The 16,945-nt window shown below is 45.3% G+C and overlaps 1 protein-coding gene across 2 annotated transcripts in view; it reads left to right on the top strand.

Moving 5' to 3' along the window:
- Window positions 1–16,945, top strand: part of CALCOCO1 (calcium binding and coiled-coil domain 1) — a 165,159-nt gene that overhangs the window by 102,915 nt on the left and 45,299 nt on the right. For both annotated transcript variants that reach the window (XM_040425827.1, XM_040425826.1), the window contains exons 2-4: window positions 3,264–3,429; window positions 4,188–4,284; window positions 9,725–9,915. In XM_040425827.1, the coding sequence (XP_040281761.1) occupies window positions 3,283–3,429; window positions 4,188–4,284; window positions 9,725–9,915 (435 nt within the window). In that variant the 5' untranslated portion in view covers window positions 3,264–3,282. The remainder of the gene's footprint in view (window positions 1–3,263; window positions 3,430–4,187; window positions 4,285–9,724; window positions 9,916–16,945) is intronic.

Below are 16,945 nucleotides of genomic sequence, written 5' to 3'. Positions count from 1 at the left end.
AACTAACCTACGCCTTTCCCCCAATACCACTACTACCTTGGGTCGTCCAGAAGCTCCTGGAGGAACCGACTACTCTCATCCTGGTAGCCCCTGTATGGCCAAAGAGAAGTTGGTTCTCCACTCTAAAACAGCTATCGCTGGAAGATCCGTGGGAGATTCCCTTCCAGAGGGATATTCTAGTCCAGGGCCCTCTTCTTCATCCAGACCCAGGTATATTCAGACTGTCAGCCTGGATCCTGAGAGCGAGACATTAAGAAGCAGAGGGCTTTCGGAAAAGGTGATACTTACTCTGAGGGCGAGTAGAAAAAAGGTGACCTCCTCCATCTACCTTAAGATCTGGAAGAAATACTGTTCCTGGTTAGGAGTTGAGCACCCAGACACCACCTCTCCTCCCATCAACAGGATTTTGGACTTTCTACAGTGCGGCCTTGAGTTAGGCCTGAGACCTAGTACTCTGAAGGTCCAAATTTCTGCCCTCAGCTCCTTCTATGACTGCAGCCTGGCCAACCACAGATGGATCAGGAGGTTCTTCAGAGCAGTTTCAAGATATAGACCCTCTCTGAGATCCAGAGCTCCGACTTGGGATCTTAACATCGTCCTAGAGGGCCAAACAAAACCTCCATTTGTACCATTGTCGGAGATCTCTTTAAAACACCTTTCCCTAAAGACTGCCTTTCTGATCGCTATCACCTCAGCCAGACGCATTGGTGAGATCCAGGCCTTTTCTTGTAGAGAGCCCTACCTCCAAATTAGCAAAGATCATATCCGTCTAACTCTCGACCCAGGGAAAGAAGTTAGCCAGGTCTTCCATAGCCAGATGGATCAAATCCACTATTGAATGCTGCTACAAGATCTAGAACAAACCCAGTCCTGGTAATGTTAAAGCCCATTCTACTAGGGCCACTGCCTCTTCTTGGGCCGAGAAAGGAGGGGTCTCGCTGGACCAGATCTGTAAAGCCGCAACCTGGTCTAGCACTAATACTTTTGTAAGACACTATCGTCTTAATCTTCCGGACGCGAATGAAGCTCTTTTCGGCCGGAAGGTTTTACAGGCGATATCCCCACCCATTTAGTTATCTGATATGTCTCAATGTGGGCCGTCATGGTGGATGAAATGGAAAAACCGCAATTAGACTTACCGGTAATTCCGTTTCCTTGAATCCACCATGACGGCCCATACTATTCCCCTTCCCAAAAAAAAAAAAAAAAAAAGATTTTTTGCTATATAACTTACATATACATGCAGATGATTATTTAGGAGTTTAAGGGTATGAATCAATATCCTTTTACTTTTGTTCCACCTTTCGGGTAATTGTAAAGCACTGAGGAGGTGGAGGGGTGGGGGGTTCTTAAACTCTCTATGTGTTCCTGCCCCTACAGAGGTCAAGGGTCAATCTCAATGTGGGCCGTCATGGTGGATTCAAGGAAACGGAATTACCGGTAAGTCTAATTGCGGTTTTTTGTGGCAAGGTGTGGCTGAAGGTGGATGATATGGTTGTGTTCACATCTGTAACTAGACACTCATTGAGTCCTTCAGAGAAATGGCTTTCCAGTCTGAAAAATAGAAGGGAATACCAAGCGGGTGGACCCCCTCACCCTAATGATGCCCATATACTCTATTAGGGGTAGTCCTGAATTTGCAAGCCCTTTAAGGGCTTATTCACACAACAGTTTTTGACTTTTCTCTGCTGTTTTAAAAATAGACAGTACATGAACCAATAGAAGTCAGTGGGGCTCTTCACACATCTGTTTTCTCGTGGATCTGAGAAACTTGGTGCATCAATTTTTATGGATCAGACTGTCCCCCGAGCAGGAGAAAAACGCAGTGTACATGGAAACCTTGTGAAGGACCAATGTGAAGATATTCTCCAAAATTAGACTTAGGGTGTCACTTGGAGGTTTCCTTTAGTGAATGCGCATTGAAATGTTTCTCGTTATTAAAGGGGATATTTCATAATTGATGAAAAAAATTAAAATCAGACATCATATAGGACATTACAATCTCTTTCTAACAAAGCTAGAACCAGCCCTGTACCTCACATGGATCCAGAGATCTCCACATTCATTGTTCAAATTGCTCTGCTAAATTCTCTTCAGACTGGCAGCTCAGGGGACGTGTCCTTTCTGCTGCAGCTCTCTCCCTATAACTGACACAGCTTCTATCAGAAGATATGGCTGGTGGCATTTGAAGATTTAGACTGAGCGCGTGCGACCATCTCAGTGAGGTGGATGGAGAAACAGCAAACAGCAGGTGGCGCTATACAGATACATTTTATTGAATTGTTCAGTGGCTATACCAGATTTTTGATTACATGCAATTACAAAAGTATTCAGATCAAGGTGCTGGTATGAAAAATGTAGAACATGTTTTGTGGCAGAATTCCTTTAATGCTTTATTAATGTACACAATTGTTGCAGTGACTTGACTGGTTGTTGAAAGGGTGAAAAGAACTGCAAATTTTATAAAGTCACAGCACCTCTTTCCCCCCCCAACTACTAACCTCTTCAGTGCCCACTGATCCAGCCTGTCATTTCTTACAAGCTGCCAGCAGTGATGTGCCATATAGGCATGTGACTGCTGCCGCCAGTCAGTGGTCTGAGCGCTAAAGTGCCATACCTACTGGCGTCGTCAAGCTGTGTTGCTGTCATGGTATGTCCTCACTGGCAGCTTAGACAAAGATGGTCTAGAGACTGCTAGTACATCTGTGCTGTATCATTTGAGGTGAGTAGTATGTGTGTTTTTTTTTTTTTTTTGCTATAACGTATGTGCCTCTTTTTTTTTCTCAACAGCAGGACAGCCCATTTAAAGGGGTCTTCCAGCACATAAAACTGGTGACAGAGGGCCCAGCGTGGCTTAAAAACATGAAAGAATGAAAGAGCCTTTACTCACCAGTCTCGTGCCACTGCCATTCTGGTGCTGACTAGGTCCCTTATGCTCTCTACTTCCTGTTCCTGTCTGGACACACAGGAAATGCCTGCTCAACCAATCACTGACTGAGGCGGGTCACTGCTGTGGCCAATGATTGGCTGAGATAGCTTTCCCAGGCATTTCATGCGTTTCAAGATGGGAGCAAGAAGTAGAGAGCCGCAGGGACCTTGGCAGCGTTAGAAAGGCAGCGACGGGGGCCGGGTAGGTTAGTATCGGTTCTTTCATGTTTTTAAGCCCGCCCCCCCAAGCCCACTGCCACTATTTTTTAATGTAATGTCTACATTTTCTTTGTACAGTAAATGAAAATAACGGCTTTATCTACTGTCATCCATAGGTGCGAGAAAGTGAGCATCATGGAGGATTCTTCCTTATCCCAGGTGTCATGTGTCAGCTTTTTGAATGTGACCCAAACATATGTGCCCAGTACCAAAGTGGAATGCCACTACACCCTGCCAGCCGGTATGAAGGGTTCTACCAGTGACTGGATCGGCATTTTTAAAGTGAGGAAGTGGGCCTTTCTTTTGTAAATAAATTTGTCTACTTGTTCAAACGGGTTCAAATGGTTAACGGGGTTGTCCCTTTAAGACAATTTATCCCCATCCGAAGGATAGAGATAAGTGTCTGATCATAAGGGGTCCGATTACTGGGGCTCCCACCGTTCATCAGACACTTATCCCTATCTTCTAGATGGTGATAAGTTGCCTTAATTGGACAACCCCTTTAAGCAATATGGCCACCATTTACTTTACAGTGACAGACACTCACTTTTCCAGACTAATGAATGATGTTTAGCTAGCCAGAAATCTAGGAAGACGAGACAAACCCTGAAGGCCATAGTATTGTTCATTTTTTCCTAAAGTGCCTATATAAAAAACAGACCTATAATTTTTTTAACCAAGGGCTTAAAGGGGTTGATCAGTTAAATCTCCCTGTAGCTCCAGCGCTGCCTCTGGTTCCCATCAGTTCTGCGGCCATAACATCCTGTAAGTCATTCACATTTGCTGCAGTCATTCACTTGCCTGAGTGGTCAGATGCTAAACATGCAAGCCTTACCACTGAGGGCACTAATTGGCATCAGCAGTCATGTGAATGATGCACATGATGTTTTCCCTGCAGCACCAGAGGAGACCACTGGAGTCACTGAAGGATTTTAATATCTTTGAAATCCCAGACAACCCCTTTAAGAAAATCTTTTATATATTTTAAGAGGAAATGCACTTTATTAAAAAAATATATATAATTTTTTTTTTCATAATAGGTGGGAGCTTCTTCTATACGGGACTATGAAACCTTTGTCTGGGCAATGTCCTCTGAGGCACTTGCAAACGAAGCTCACTGCAGTGTTCAATTTCAAGGTCAGAAATGTATGTTTTGGAGATAATGATTAAAGAGGTTTTCTATCTTTTTCTTACTGATGATCTATTCTTTGGATAGGTCATCAGCATCTGATCGGCAAGGGTCTGACACCTAAGACCCCCGCCGATCAGCTGTTTGAAAAGGTCGTGGCGTTCACAGTAGCACGGCGGCCTTCTCGCTGCTTCCCACGGGCCAAGACTATGTCACGTTGCCTGGGCGCACTTCAGCCCCACTCACTGGCTTGCGGGAAGCAGCAAGATGGCCGTGGCACTACTACAAGCGGCGCTGCCTTCTCAAACTGCTGATTGGCGGGGGTCCCGGGAGTCAGACCCCCGCCAATGAGATGCTGATGACCTATAAGAAAAAGGTAGAAAATCCCTTTAACATATTACAGAACAGACTGTGTTTTATTGTGGAGCAAAACTTATATTTGGTACAGGTTTTATATTTCTATTACATATAGAAATTACAGGGGTTGTCTCATCTCAGACGATGGGGATATATCGCCAGGATATGCCCCCATTGTCTCATAGGTGCGGGTCACTTCTACTATTACCTTCTATGGGGAGAGCGCTTGGTGGTGGCTGGACCGGAGTCCTCCAGCCACTACTTTGCGGGGCGCTGTTCCCAATATACAGTGGCGATCAAAATGAAAGAACAACACACAATTTCCGAAATGTCAAGGTCATAGTGTAGTCCTATGTGAATATATCCTAACATGACTAAAATAGCAGTATTTTAAGATTATTTTGTAAATTGTATTTATTCTAAAGCACATAATAAAAATGTAAATGAGAAAATTGATAAAGAACACTGATCAAAATTAGACAACACTTTCAGATACCTGCAAGTTATTGGTGTTAATCTGGCAACTGGTGCTAATTTCCTTAAAGGGGTTCTGCAGTTTTTTTTAAAACTGTTGATCTATCCTCTGAATAGATCATCAGCATCTGATCGGTGGGGGTCCGACACCTGGGATCCCTGCTGATCAGCTGTTTGAGAAGGCAGCGGCGCTCCAGGAGCGCCACGGCCTTCTCGCTTTTTACCGCAGGCCCAATGACATCTTGACTAGTATCACTGGCCTGGGTGGAGCTAAGCTCAATTTAAGTGAACAGAGCTTAGCCCCGCCCAGGCCATTGATACTAGTCGTGACGTCACTGGGCCTGCGGTAAACAGCGAGAAGGCTGCGGCGCTACTGCCAGTGCCGCTGCCTTATCAAACAGCTGATCGGCAGGGGTCCCGGGTGTCATACCCCCGCCGATCAGATGCTGATGAAAAAAACTGCAGAACCTCTTTAATGATCTGACAAACCCTATTTAACTGGCAGCCTAACTTTCCAGTTTTCACTGACTTTGCCAAAATGGTGTGCCGTTCCAAAGTGACTGCAACCCCCTGGCAGCAAGTTGTCCAGATGAAGGCCAAAGGGGTGACCCTATCAGCCATAGCAAGAGAAGTTGGTTGTTCCAAGTCTGTGATTTCTAGAATAATGCATCTTTACAACATCACAAACTCATTCAAGTCCCCCAAGAAGGCTGGTCGCCCTCGAAAGACAAATGCAAGAGAGGACAGGATTAGGGATCGACCGATTATCGGAAGTACTGATATTATCGGTATCGGCATCTAACTATGCCGATAATGCGTATAAAGCAAATACTAGTGAGCGCTTATGGAAGCACTCACTAGTATGCATCGGGTGTCGGGAGCAGGGAAGAAGCGCAGCGAGCGCTCCTGATACTCACCCTCCCTGGTCTTCTTTGATGGGGCCCGCGCTGCACTGTCCTGACCCTGGACAGCGTCAGGATGTAGTGCACACACTATGACCTGACTCGCTATCAGGTGACAGTGCAGCGCGGGCCGGAGAACACAGGGGAGCGCGACACCTGATCCGGAGATGAAAAGGAGCCGCGGCGCAGGAGAGATGAGGAGTTTTTTTATTTTATTCATCTGAGGTCTAATAAGGGTTAAAGTCTGATCTGAGGTCTGATAGGGGTTAATAAAGTCAGTAAGAAGGGGGGATGGTGTGGAAATTGGCATTTGGCACTAGTATATTATAATATGTAAACTATAAATTGATTACCAACTAAGGCCTTTATTAATTTATAATTTACCGTACATTTATAATATACTAGTTTCAAATGCAAATTTCCACCACCTCAGTGACTACCAACTAATATAATATATATTATAATATATAAAATATCAGTATAAATTATCGGCCTGAAAGTTCACCAATTATCGGTATCGGCTCCAAAAAATCTATATCAGTCGATCCCTAGACAGGATAATGTGTAGAATCTCCATGAGGAATCTTTTCAACACTGCAGCTGGAATTGCTCGCCAGTTCAGCACTGACCAGGGTAAGGATCTGTCTTGTCATACAGGGTCTCGACATTTAAGAGCATTTGGACTGAAAGCCCACTCTGCAGTGACCAAACCTCTCATTAGCAGAAAGAATCAGAAGGCTAGACTCACCTTTGCTGAGGAGCATGTTGTGTGGACAGAGAAGAAGTGCTCCAGAGTTCATTTTAGTGTTAAAGTAATTCTGTCACCAGTTTTTTACCCCCCCATTTAAAAATATGGTTATGTTCATGAAGCTCTAGCGATTCCTAATGTGGTCTTATAACCGAAATCTGTAGGCTCATTTTGTCTAAAAAACGTTATAACTAACCTGTCATTCATCTCACAAAGGTGCCCAAGGGGATGCTCATGTCTTCCAGATGCCGCCCGCACCCGCCGCCGTTCGTGCCCAGCTCCTCCTTTGCTGTCATCAGCGCCACCTCAGAATCCTTTGCCACGCCTCCGGCTCTCCCTCACTCCCCCCTCCTTCTTCTCTAACATCCCGCGCGTGCGCACAGGACTATGCCTGATGCGCCCGTGCGGACTTCTCCGTTCGGCTTCATGGAGCGAAGTGCGCATGCGCCGGCGCTCAACCTCCCGATGACCTGAACACTGGCGCCAGCCTGTCAGAGCCCGCGAAGAGCTGTCAGGAGCAAAATGATGTTAGTACCTTTGAAATACTAAAGTGGGAATAGAGCAATAGAATTGAATCCTCCGGTGGGTTTCTGAAATGAGCTGTGGGCGGACGTGCTACTATTCTGAGGCGGCGCTGTTGACAGCAAAGGAGGAGCTGCTCACGAACGGCGGCGGGTGCGGGCGGCATCTGGAAGACATGAGCATCCCCTTGGGCACCTTTGTGAGATGAATGACAGGTTAATTATAACGTTTTTTAGACAAAATGAGCCTATGGATTTCGGTTATAAGACCACATTAGGAATCGCTAGAGCTTCATGAACATAACCATATTTTTAAATGGGGTAAAAAACTGGTGACAGAATCCCTTTAAAAGCAAGTTTAATTTATTTGGGTCTGATGGGAAACATTAGGTTCGTCAACAAACTGGGGAAAGACTGAACCCAAAGTGTGTAAAGAAGTCAGTGGAAGGTGGAGGAAGTGTCATGGTTTGGGGAATGTTTTCTGCAGAAGGAGTTGGACCTCTCATACAGCTACATGGCAGAGTGAATGCAAGTGTGTATCAGAACCTTCTTCAACAACACATGGTTCCTTCCTTGTGTTCATCACTCAATCAGCCAGCAATTTTCATGCAAGGGCTAAAGAAGTTCCTTGAAACTGAAAACATTGAAACTATGAACTTGATCTAAACCCAATAGAAAACCTCTGGAAAATCCTTGGTGACAAAGTTATGGTCAAGAAACCCACAACAGTCACAGAACTGTTGAAGAGACTAGAAGAAGAGTGGACCAAAATCCCACCAGAGCAGTGTGAGAGACTAGTGATGTTCTATGGCCACAGATGAGCTGAAGTCATTCAAAGCAAGGGCCTGTACAATTCCTACTGATTGGTGACTGGTGTAACCTTCAGAAAATTCAGTTAGTCTTTCTCTGTGCTACAGTCATTGCTGTTCTTTAATTATGATCATCAGGTTTTTTGAAAAATCAAGGTTCTATGTTGATATACTTTGGTTATTTTGGAAAACACTGTTCTAATGGCATGGTGTACCCCTTTCAAAAAATCCTTCAAATGATGATCAATGTAGAGTACATTATTTCTGAAAAAATCAAGTGTTCATAAATTGTTCTCTAATTTTGATCGCCAGTATAGGTGTGGGACCCACACCTATAAGACAATGGGGGGCATATCCTAGTGATATGCTCCCATTATCTGAGATGAGACAACCCCTTTAAGTAGGTCTCACACTGACACTTGTCACGCGACAGCTATGGCAGGCAGGATCTGATAGAAGTGAATGGGATTGCAGCGCAAGTCGCAAAGAAAAAAAACAACGCTGTTGGATTTTTTTTGCGCCATGCGCTGCAATCCCATTCATTTCTATAGGATCACTTGCTCTTAACAGCTGTCCTGAGACCAGTGTCACCGCGTAGACCTAGCTTAAAGGGGTTTTCCAGGGTTTTAATATTGATGACCTATCCTCAATATCAGATCCGACACCCCTGCCAATCAGCTGGTTGAAGAGAAGGACGCCTTCTGTGCAATCGCAGCCTACCCTTCATTGTTTAGCTGCTCGCCGTCCACATCACAGCGGTGAGCAGGTGTAACTACAAGCCATCCCATTCACCTGTATGGGACGGCTCATTCCTATACACCTGAATGGGAATGCTTGTAATTACAACTGCTCACCGCTGCGATATTGATGGCGAGCAGGTAAACAATGAAGGGTAGGCTGCGGTTGCAGAGAGCACAGGGGGTTGCTGATCGGTAGGGGTGCCGGGTGTGTAGGTGGTGGTTACCACCTACTTTGTAGCCTCCCCCGTCTCTCCCTAAGTGTCCTCCTCTCATTCACGCAGCATTGCTAGTACCTTATTAACATCCATAATTAACTCATATGCAGCTCTGCCTACTATAAGATACCCTTCCTCCAGGCCCACCTATAAGTAACTGGGTCATAAATAGTGGTGGACAAATCCAGGAGGCAGCTAACACCACAAGCAGCGCTGCAGATCATAAGAGGCTAAAGCAGAATCGCCTCTGAAATGTAAGATATAAGCAAGTTAAAGATGACTTTCACCTCTCCTGACTGTTGTAGTAACTACTTGTATTCCTTATAAAATAGACATTCAGATACATCTATCCTTCGAACTCTGTATTGTGTGGTTCCTGTTATTTCTCCAAGAAATGTATGAATCCATGGACAGCTGGGTGTTACCAGATGTGGGTATGTCCGTACACAGTCTGACATTGTCCAGTCAGCGCTAGCTGTATCAGACTGATAGGGACGCACCCCTCGGACAAGGTGATTGGAGACACCCAGTCGATTTATTCATTGCAGTATTATAAAGAAAGACCCTTTAGAGTTCTTATTTTATGGGAAATATAAGTATTGACTTAGACATGTCAGGAGAAATGACAAGTCCCTTAAAGTAATTTCATGTCATGTTTTACAAAACCTTCATTATCGCACAGCCTGCTATTTACCACGTCCTGGAGAGCAGCAATATAACTTTCGCTACGTGGATCACCATGGAGTTGTGAAAGGAATCAGTGAGTCTTTTGTGTTCAGTGTGCCACGTCCCATAGAAGACTTGGTCACACTGGAAGATGAGGAGGCGTCTCTGGACATGATCTTGGTCGTCCCTAAAGCTACTTTCTTGCAGGTACATTAATGTCTTATTACTTTTATGTTCATTGAAAATAGAAGCTGCCGTATGTGTGTGTGAGAGTTCAGGCACAATTTTACCCATTATGTCATACTTAAAGGGGTTGTCAGACCCAAAGCTAAAATTAAGTAGGACTCTGGTTGCATTTAAAATAAAAAAGCAAACAAACTGACCCTCTAACTTGCTTTCCAATCCAGTGGTGAGGGTTCCATCCCTGCTGCTTTCAGTCCCCTGTGGACCAGAAGTTTTTAAGTGCTGTCCTTCTTCACATGCATCGCTGCTGCCATTCACTGGCCTCAACAGTGACATTTTCCCGAGCGACACTTAACCTCAGAGGTTCAGTGGTCATATGCCACTTAGGGACACGTCACAGTTGAAATCAGTGGATGGTGCACGTGACCATAGACAGGACGTCACACTTCTGGTCCACAGGGGGTTTGGAAGCAGTGAGGACGGGACCCTGAGTGCTGGTGAGTTGGTTTCTTTATTTTAAATGCATACAGGGCCTTAAAGGGGTTGTATCATGTCAGCAAATGGTATTTATTGTGTAGACAAAGTTAATACAAGGCACTGATTGTCCACATTGCCTCCTTTGCGGGCTGGACCAATTCTCCCATCACATTATACACTGCTCGTTTCCATGGTTACAACCACCCCGCTATTCAGCAGTGGTGGTCATGCTTGCACACTATAGGAAAAAGCACCAGGCTCTCTGGTGGCCAGGACCGTGGGAGGCCACCTCATATCTGTGCTGCAGCCGTGGTTGTAACCCCTGGATACGAGCAGTGTATAATGTGATGGAGAAAAAATGAATCCAGCCAGCAAAGAAGACGATATGGACAATCACAATACATTAGTAAGTGCCTGGTATTAACTTTAACCTCTAACCCTTTTCATTAATTTTAGTTTGTGGGTCGGACAACCCCTTTATTCATTCTGTCACCTGTAAAATCCACTTAAGAGAATGAATACCAGCAGCAACATTTACTAGCCTACAGTACATGTAAAACCAACTAGTAAAATATTTAGGAAGGTTTCTGTGTTTTTCAGAATCTATTGGTTTTTGGACACAGGTTATTTATCTATTTAGGGTCTTAGGGCACAACAACGCAGAGGCTACTTTCAAACTTGCGGCAGAGTGATCCGGCAAGCAGTTCCGTCGTCGGCAATCTGCATGCAAACGGACAGCATTTATAGACAGATCCAGAGAAACGTATCCGTTATATATTTTTTTCACATTTTTACCGGTCTGTGCATGCGCAGACCGGAAGTACGGATCCGGTATTTTCAATGTAAATAATGCCGGATCTTTGGACGGAGAGCTGCGGTATTTCCTCTGTCCAAAACACCGTTCAGTGACTGAACTGAAGACATCCTGATGCATGCTGAACGGATTGCTCTCCATTCAGAATGCATGGGGATGAAACTGATCAGTTCTTTTCCGGTATTGAGCCCTTATGACGGAACTCAGTGCCGGAAAAGAAAAAACCCTAGTGTGAAAGTATCCTTATCTGCCAGTAAATGAGTGCCGTTCAATGATATGGAAAGAGGGTATGCAAATGAGCTCTTAGCAAGCTCTGCCTCTAATGCCATCAGATGTAAGGTAGCTATTCTATAAGTCATTGTTCAACCTTTTAAACAGGCCTTGAGACATGACATCTGCAGACAGCTGTTTCGGGATGATTGCCACTCATCAATGCAGAGCAGAGAGAATAGTAACATAGTTTATATGGCTGAAAAAAGACATTTGTCCATCCAATTCAGCCTGTTATCCTGCAAGTTCATTCAGAGGAAGGCAAAAAAAAACATGAAGCCAATTTTCCTAATTTTAGAGGAAAATAAATTCCTTCCCGACTCCACTCAGGCAATCAGAATAACTCCCTGGATCAACGACCTCTCCAGAAATCTGTAATATTGTTACAATCCAGAAATACATCCAGGCCCCTCTTGAACACTTTTAGGGAATTCACCATCACCACGTCCTCGGGCAGAGAGAGTTCCATAGTCTCACCGCTCTTACCGTAAAGAAGCCAGAGAGTACTGGTTTAACTGGGTCAGAGGCCTAGGTCAGGATTCAGGAGATACTATATCTCCTTATGGAGAGCGTCTAATTAGCTTGAGGAGTCTTATAGGCCATACATGCTCCTCTCGAATTCTGAGAATAGGGTATGCAAATGAGCGCTTAGCAAGCTCTGCCTCTAATGCCATCAGATGTAAGGCAGCTATCCTATAAGTCAGTGTTCAACCTTTGAAACAGGCCTTGAGACACGACTTGGATAATAATGTTTAAAAGGACAAACATTGACTTATAGGATAGCTACCTTACATCTGGTGGCATTAGAGACAGAGCTTGTTAAGAGCTCATTTACACGAGCATTGCCTGGCCTATAAGACTCCTAACGTCATAGTAAAGCCCTTCCGAAGCTCAGCTGCAGTGTAAAGCAGGACAAACATTATGTGTCTACATCAGGGCATGAAGCTGACACAGAGACACTTACTGTACCTGAATGCACAGAGCAGGGCATGACGGCGTTACACTGTGTCAGTGACTGAGAGGGTGAAGATTCAGGTGCATCTGTGGAGCTGAGAGTTTAGAACTCTGCATAGGAACTGGGGGTTCAGCACTGGAAATGAGGGGTTCACTTCACACCCAAAACATATATTACTGACAGCAAAGTCACTTCTCACCTAAAGTCATCATTTCGGCAGAAGTCACTCTCATCATCCTCTACACTGTCACTTGCACGTTGCTTGCAGAGGAATGAAATCCCGACTCCCGTTGCACAGGACACTAAAGTTTCTCTGCTGGGCGCTAGGCAAGCCAATCAGCAGCAGACTCTGCAAGCGCTGCTAATGCTAATTGGCCAGCCCAACGCACGGCAGCGAGACTACATAGAGCGCTAGTTGTGACTCTAGCAGGTGCAGCGCGAGTCATTGATGATGTGCTGAGTGAAAGGGGCCCTGAGGACAGGTCAGAGGAATCAGGGAGCTGGAACCAGAGCCTGATGGGCTTTTTGTCCAAGACTGGGCCCCCTTTTTCCAGGGGCCCCATAGTAGCTGCATGGTTTGCCTCCATTGGAGGTACACAGCTGACTGTAACTCTTCATTTTTTATTTTTCAGTAGAATCTGTATGACACCATGCACACAAGCATATCCGTTTTGCGGTCTGCAAATCACAGATCCGCAAAAATATGTGTGGATGTGGTCCATGTTAAATCCACATTTTTGCAGACCCATCGACTTCAATGGGTATGTGTTCCGGAGATAGTTTCTGTCAATACAAAACTTTCCCCTATCCACAGAATATCTGGGACCACCACTGATCACAATAACTGGATCCTGTGTCCCCTTATGGATGAAGTGGCAGGTTGAGCGTGCACATAGCTATTCTGTTCACTCTCTATGGGACGAGTGGAGATAGCCGAGTACAATGCTCAGCTATTTCCAGAAGTCCCACAGATATTGAATGAAGCAGAAGGGAACATGGTTGACCTACCATTCCATTTCTTTGTGGACCCAGGATCCCCATTCTCATGATCATGGGGGATCCACCGATCAGATATTTGTCCCCTATCCTGTAGGTAGGGGATAAAAAAATAAGCTGAGCTGTAAAACCAAAAAAGGTCATCACTACGTGATCAGCAGGGGTCCGACACCCTGCACCCCCATCCAGTTGACTATGAAGATTCATAAAGAGGCTCAGACACACCATTACTTAATATACACTTACTTCTTTATTAACTGCAAAGTATCAAATGTACAGTAGATGTTCTCATTAGGAGTCAGGGCGCTGGTCTTAAATGTGGCCCTGTTGATGGGCCATTGACTCATGAAGAGTCTGGCCTTCAGCACTCAGGATAGATTTTTCCTTGCATCAATGGTGAAAGTGCATTGACTTCTGCAGAGACCAAGCCTGGAATCTGCCTTTTGATGCAGCAGGAAACTCACTTCTTCGGTGAATACATCTGACTGCGAAAAGTCCGGTGAATGTCAAGTCCAATAGTTATTGCAGAGACCAAGCTCGGAATCTGCCTCTTAATGCAGCAGGAAACTCTCTTCTTCGGTGAATACATCTGACTGCAGAAAGTCCGGTGGGTGAGTGAAGAGACCGAGCCCAGAATCTGCCTCTTGCTGAAGCGCAGGTCATCTGATCCTGACATGGTGGCCACCATGTTGCTGACTTGTGGTAGAGTCATCACCTCCAGCTGTATCCTATATTCATTGCCAGAACACAGTGAGAGCCCCACTCTGGTACAGTGATCAGCAGATGCAAAAAATGTAACTAATTTAAGACTGAACATGGAGCAGCGGAAAATTACATGTAAGTGACACAATTTACTCCCGGTCACTGCAGGTCATTGTAGACCCTTTAACTCAGTGCTTCTCAAATAGTGGGGCGCGCCCCCCAGGGAGGGCGCCGGGCGGCCGACAGCTCGCAGTGTAATATGCAGCAGGGAGATGAGCGCTTCCATTGTGGAAGCGCTCATCTCCCGTCTGATCAGAGGCCGGCGCAGGCGCTGGACGCGATGTACGGAGCAAGGGCCGGGGGAGGGACTGGGAGGAGGAGCTGGGGGCTGGCAATAGTGGTGGGGCGGTGCGGTCACTGTACTATAGCCCCGCCCCACCGCTCCCTCCGGTATACTAATATAAAATGTATTATTGAATTAAAAGTTATTAAACATGCCCCCCTCACTCCTAATAGTACCGTATTTCCGAATTTCTTCTGTATAATGTCGGCAGGCGGGCCGGGCGGCCGGCGCGTCCCTCAGTGATGTCACGTGCCTGCGCCGCCTGCTTTATGAATGAAGCAGGCGGCACAGACAAGTGACATCACTGAGGGACGCGCCGGCCGCCCGGCCCGCCTGCCGGCATTATACAGAAGAAATTCGGATATACGGTACTATTAGGAGTGAGGGGGGCATGTTTAATAACTTTAAACGGCGGCGGCGGGCACACGGAATCTGTGGATGGCACAGTTAAGGGGTGGGGGTCTGTTGATGGCACTGTTATGGGCTGGGGGGGCACTGTGGATGGCACTGTTATGGGGTGGGGGGTCTGTGGATGGCACATATATAACAGTGCCAGCCACAGATCCCCCTGTAACAGTGCCAGCCACAGATCCCCATAAGTGTCAGTCATCCACAGATCCCCCCCATAAGTGTCCGTCATCCACAGATCCCCCCATAAGTGTGTGTCCGATCCACATTTCTTTCTTTTTTTATTCTCTCATACGTTAATAAGGATACAGTGTTATGCAGAGGTGTACTTATAACAATTTTATAGACAAATGATACTATTTACAGTCGCGCGGGGGGCGCGAAATGTTTTCTTCTTCCTAGGGGGGGGGCATGACAGAAAATAATTGAGAAGCACTGCTTTAACTGTATTAAACTTGGGCCCATGTTTCTAACAGCAATACCAACGCTTATCAGTGTCATTGACTATTATAGCAGTTATTCTTGTTCTGGGACCCACTGCTGTATCCAACATAAACAGAATTCACCTAATAATCGTGGGATGATTTAATTTCATATATTTTTTATAGGGTTTGGAGCTCAGTATTCCTGATACAAATCGCCAAAACCCGTGCTTTCTTACACACTTCTATAGTTAAAATTCTGTGAGTTATTGCTCAAGGTGATCTACATATCAAGGTCAAGGTCATCTTTGTGGAGAATCTAAACCCTAAATAAATTATTCTGTCTCATCACTCTGGTGTCTCCAGAACTTGCCATCATATCTGTTATTAATATGAGCTCCTGTCATAAATCACATTACATTTTATGACTCCTGCAACAAGGATCCTGCCTTATTTAGGGATCTTTTTGGTTCTTAAGACCAATACCTTCTAGCAGGGGTCACTGGTGAAGATCAGGAGATGGTTTATTCTGCGCCTTATTTTGTCTCAGACCTCTGGTGATCCGATCTGTTGCAATTGCCTTCTTAACCCCAGGCTGTTTTTATTTCCAGTGGTGAGCAGTGGATACCGCTGTGTGCAAGTTATACAGAAAACACCATAAATATCAAGAAGCCAAAAAAACACAAATCATGAATATACCCAATGAAGATACAAGTTCTTCTCATGGATGCGGTCCATATCATCTCATAGTCTGACACATGTTCCTGGGAAACAACTACATGATAATCAGGTCCTAAGACTGAGTGAAAATGATAAATTTAGACACCCCCTCTCATTAATAGGTATAACTGTAGACACAGCAAAGTTATGGGGCCCATTGGCTAAAAGGCCAATGTTTGTGGGGTGTGATTATCCCGGACCTTCGGTGGTTGTCTAAGTACTTACTACACATACATATATTATCACATGAGAAAACATTATTACAATCAGTACATTAAGATTATCAAACGTAGAAAACTCATTGGTTACTTACCGATGCCAACAAGTCTGTGGGTTCTAGACCTGTACCATGGGTCAGCGGTTGTAATCTGGGGTTGGGTAGAGATTGCAGCTTTGGTGGGTTACAGGATCCAGGTCTGTTTCGGTAATATCAGATTTCTGGTCAGGGCGATCTCTTGGCCCTTCCTAGACTCCACATGTCATGAAAGACATGGAGTCGCTAATTGACCTTTTTTTGGAGTCCTGCCACTCTCCCTAATTGCTCAGCCTATGCGAACACCCCAAAGGTGGATGGGCACATATCCACGTACCTCGGCTATCTAATACCTGAAGACCCTACAATAGTGAGGGGACACGACCACCGGCTCCCTACACAAGACACGGAGGGAGTCAGGGTCACCTGAAAATCCAGCAGACAGAAAATCACAAATAAAGGAACAGCACTTATCTTGCAGAGGACTGAGGAATAGAAACAGCATGCACACACACTCCAGGAAGTTGTATAAGCCGCAACCTAATGCATCATGGGGAGGAACTTAAAGGGAAGCAATCAGTCCAACTGCATGACAGCTGAGATAGACTAACGAGATGAGGAACTTAACCAAAACAAAGAAACTCAAGGAGGAGGATCTGGAAAGCTCCTGTCAGAGCTTCTCAACTGTCTGGTT

Source organism: Bufo bufo, chromosome 3 (genome assembly GCF_905171765.1).
Source record: "Bufo bufo chromosome 3, aBufBuf1.1, whole genome shotgun sequence".
Classification (NCBI taxonomy): Eukaryota; Metazoa; Chordata; class Amphibia; order Anura; family Bufonidae; genus Bufo; species Bufo bufo.
The sequence above is the reverse complement of the archived record's forward strand: the minus strand, read 5'-3'. Positions and strand labels throughout refer to the sequence as shown.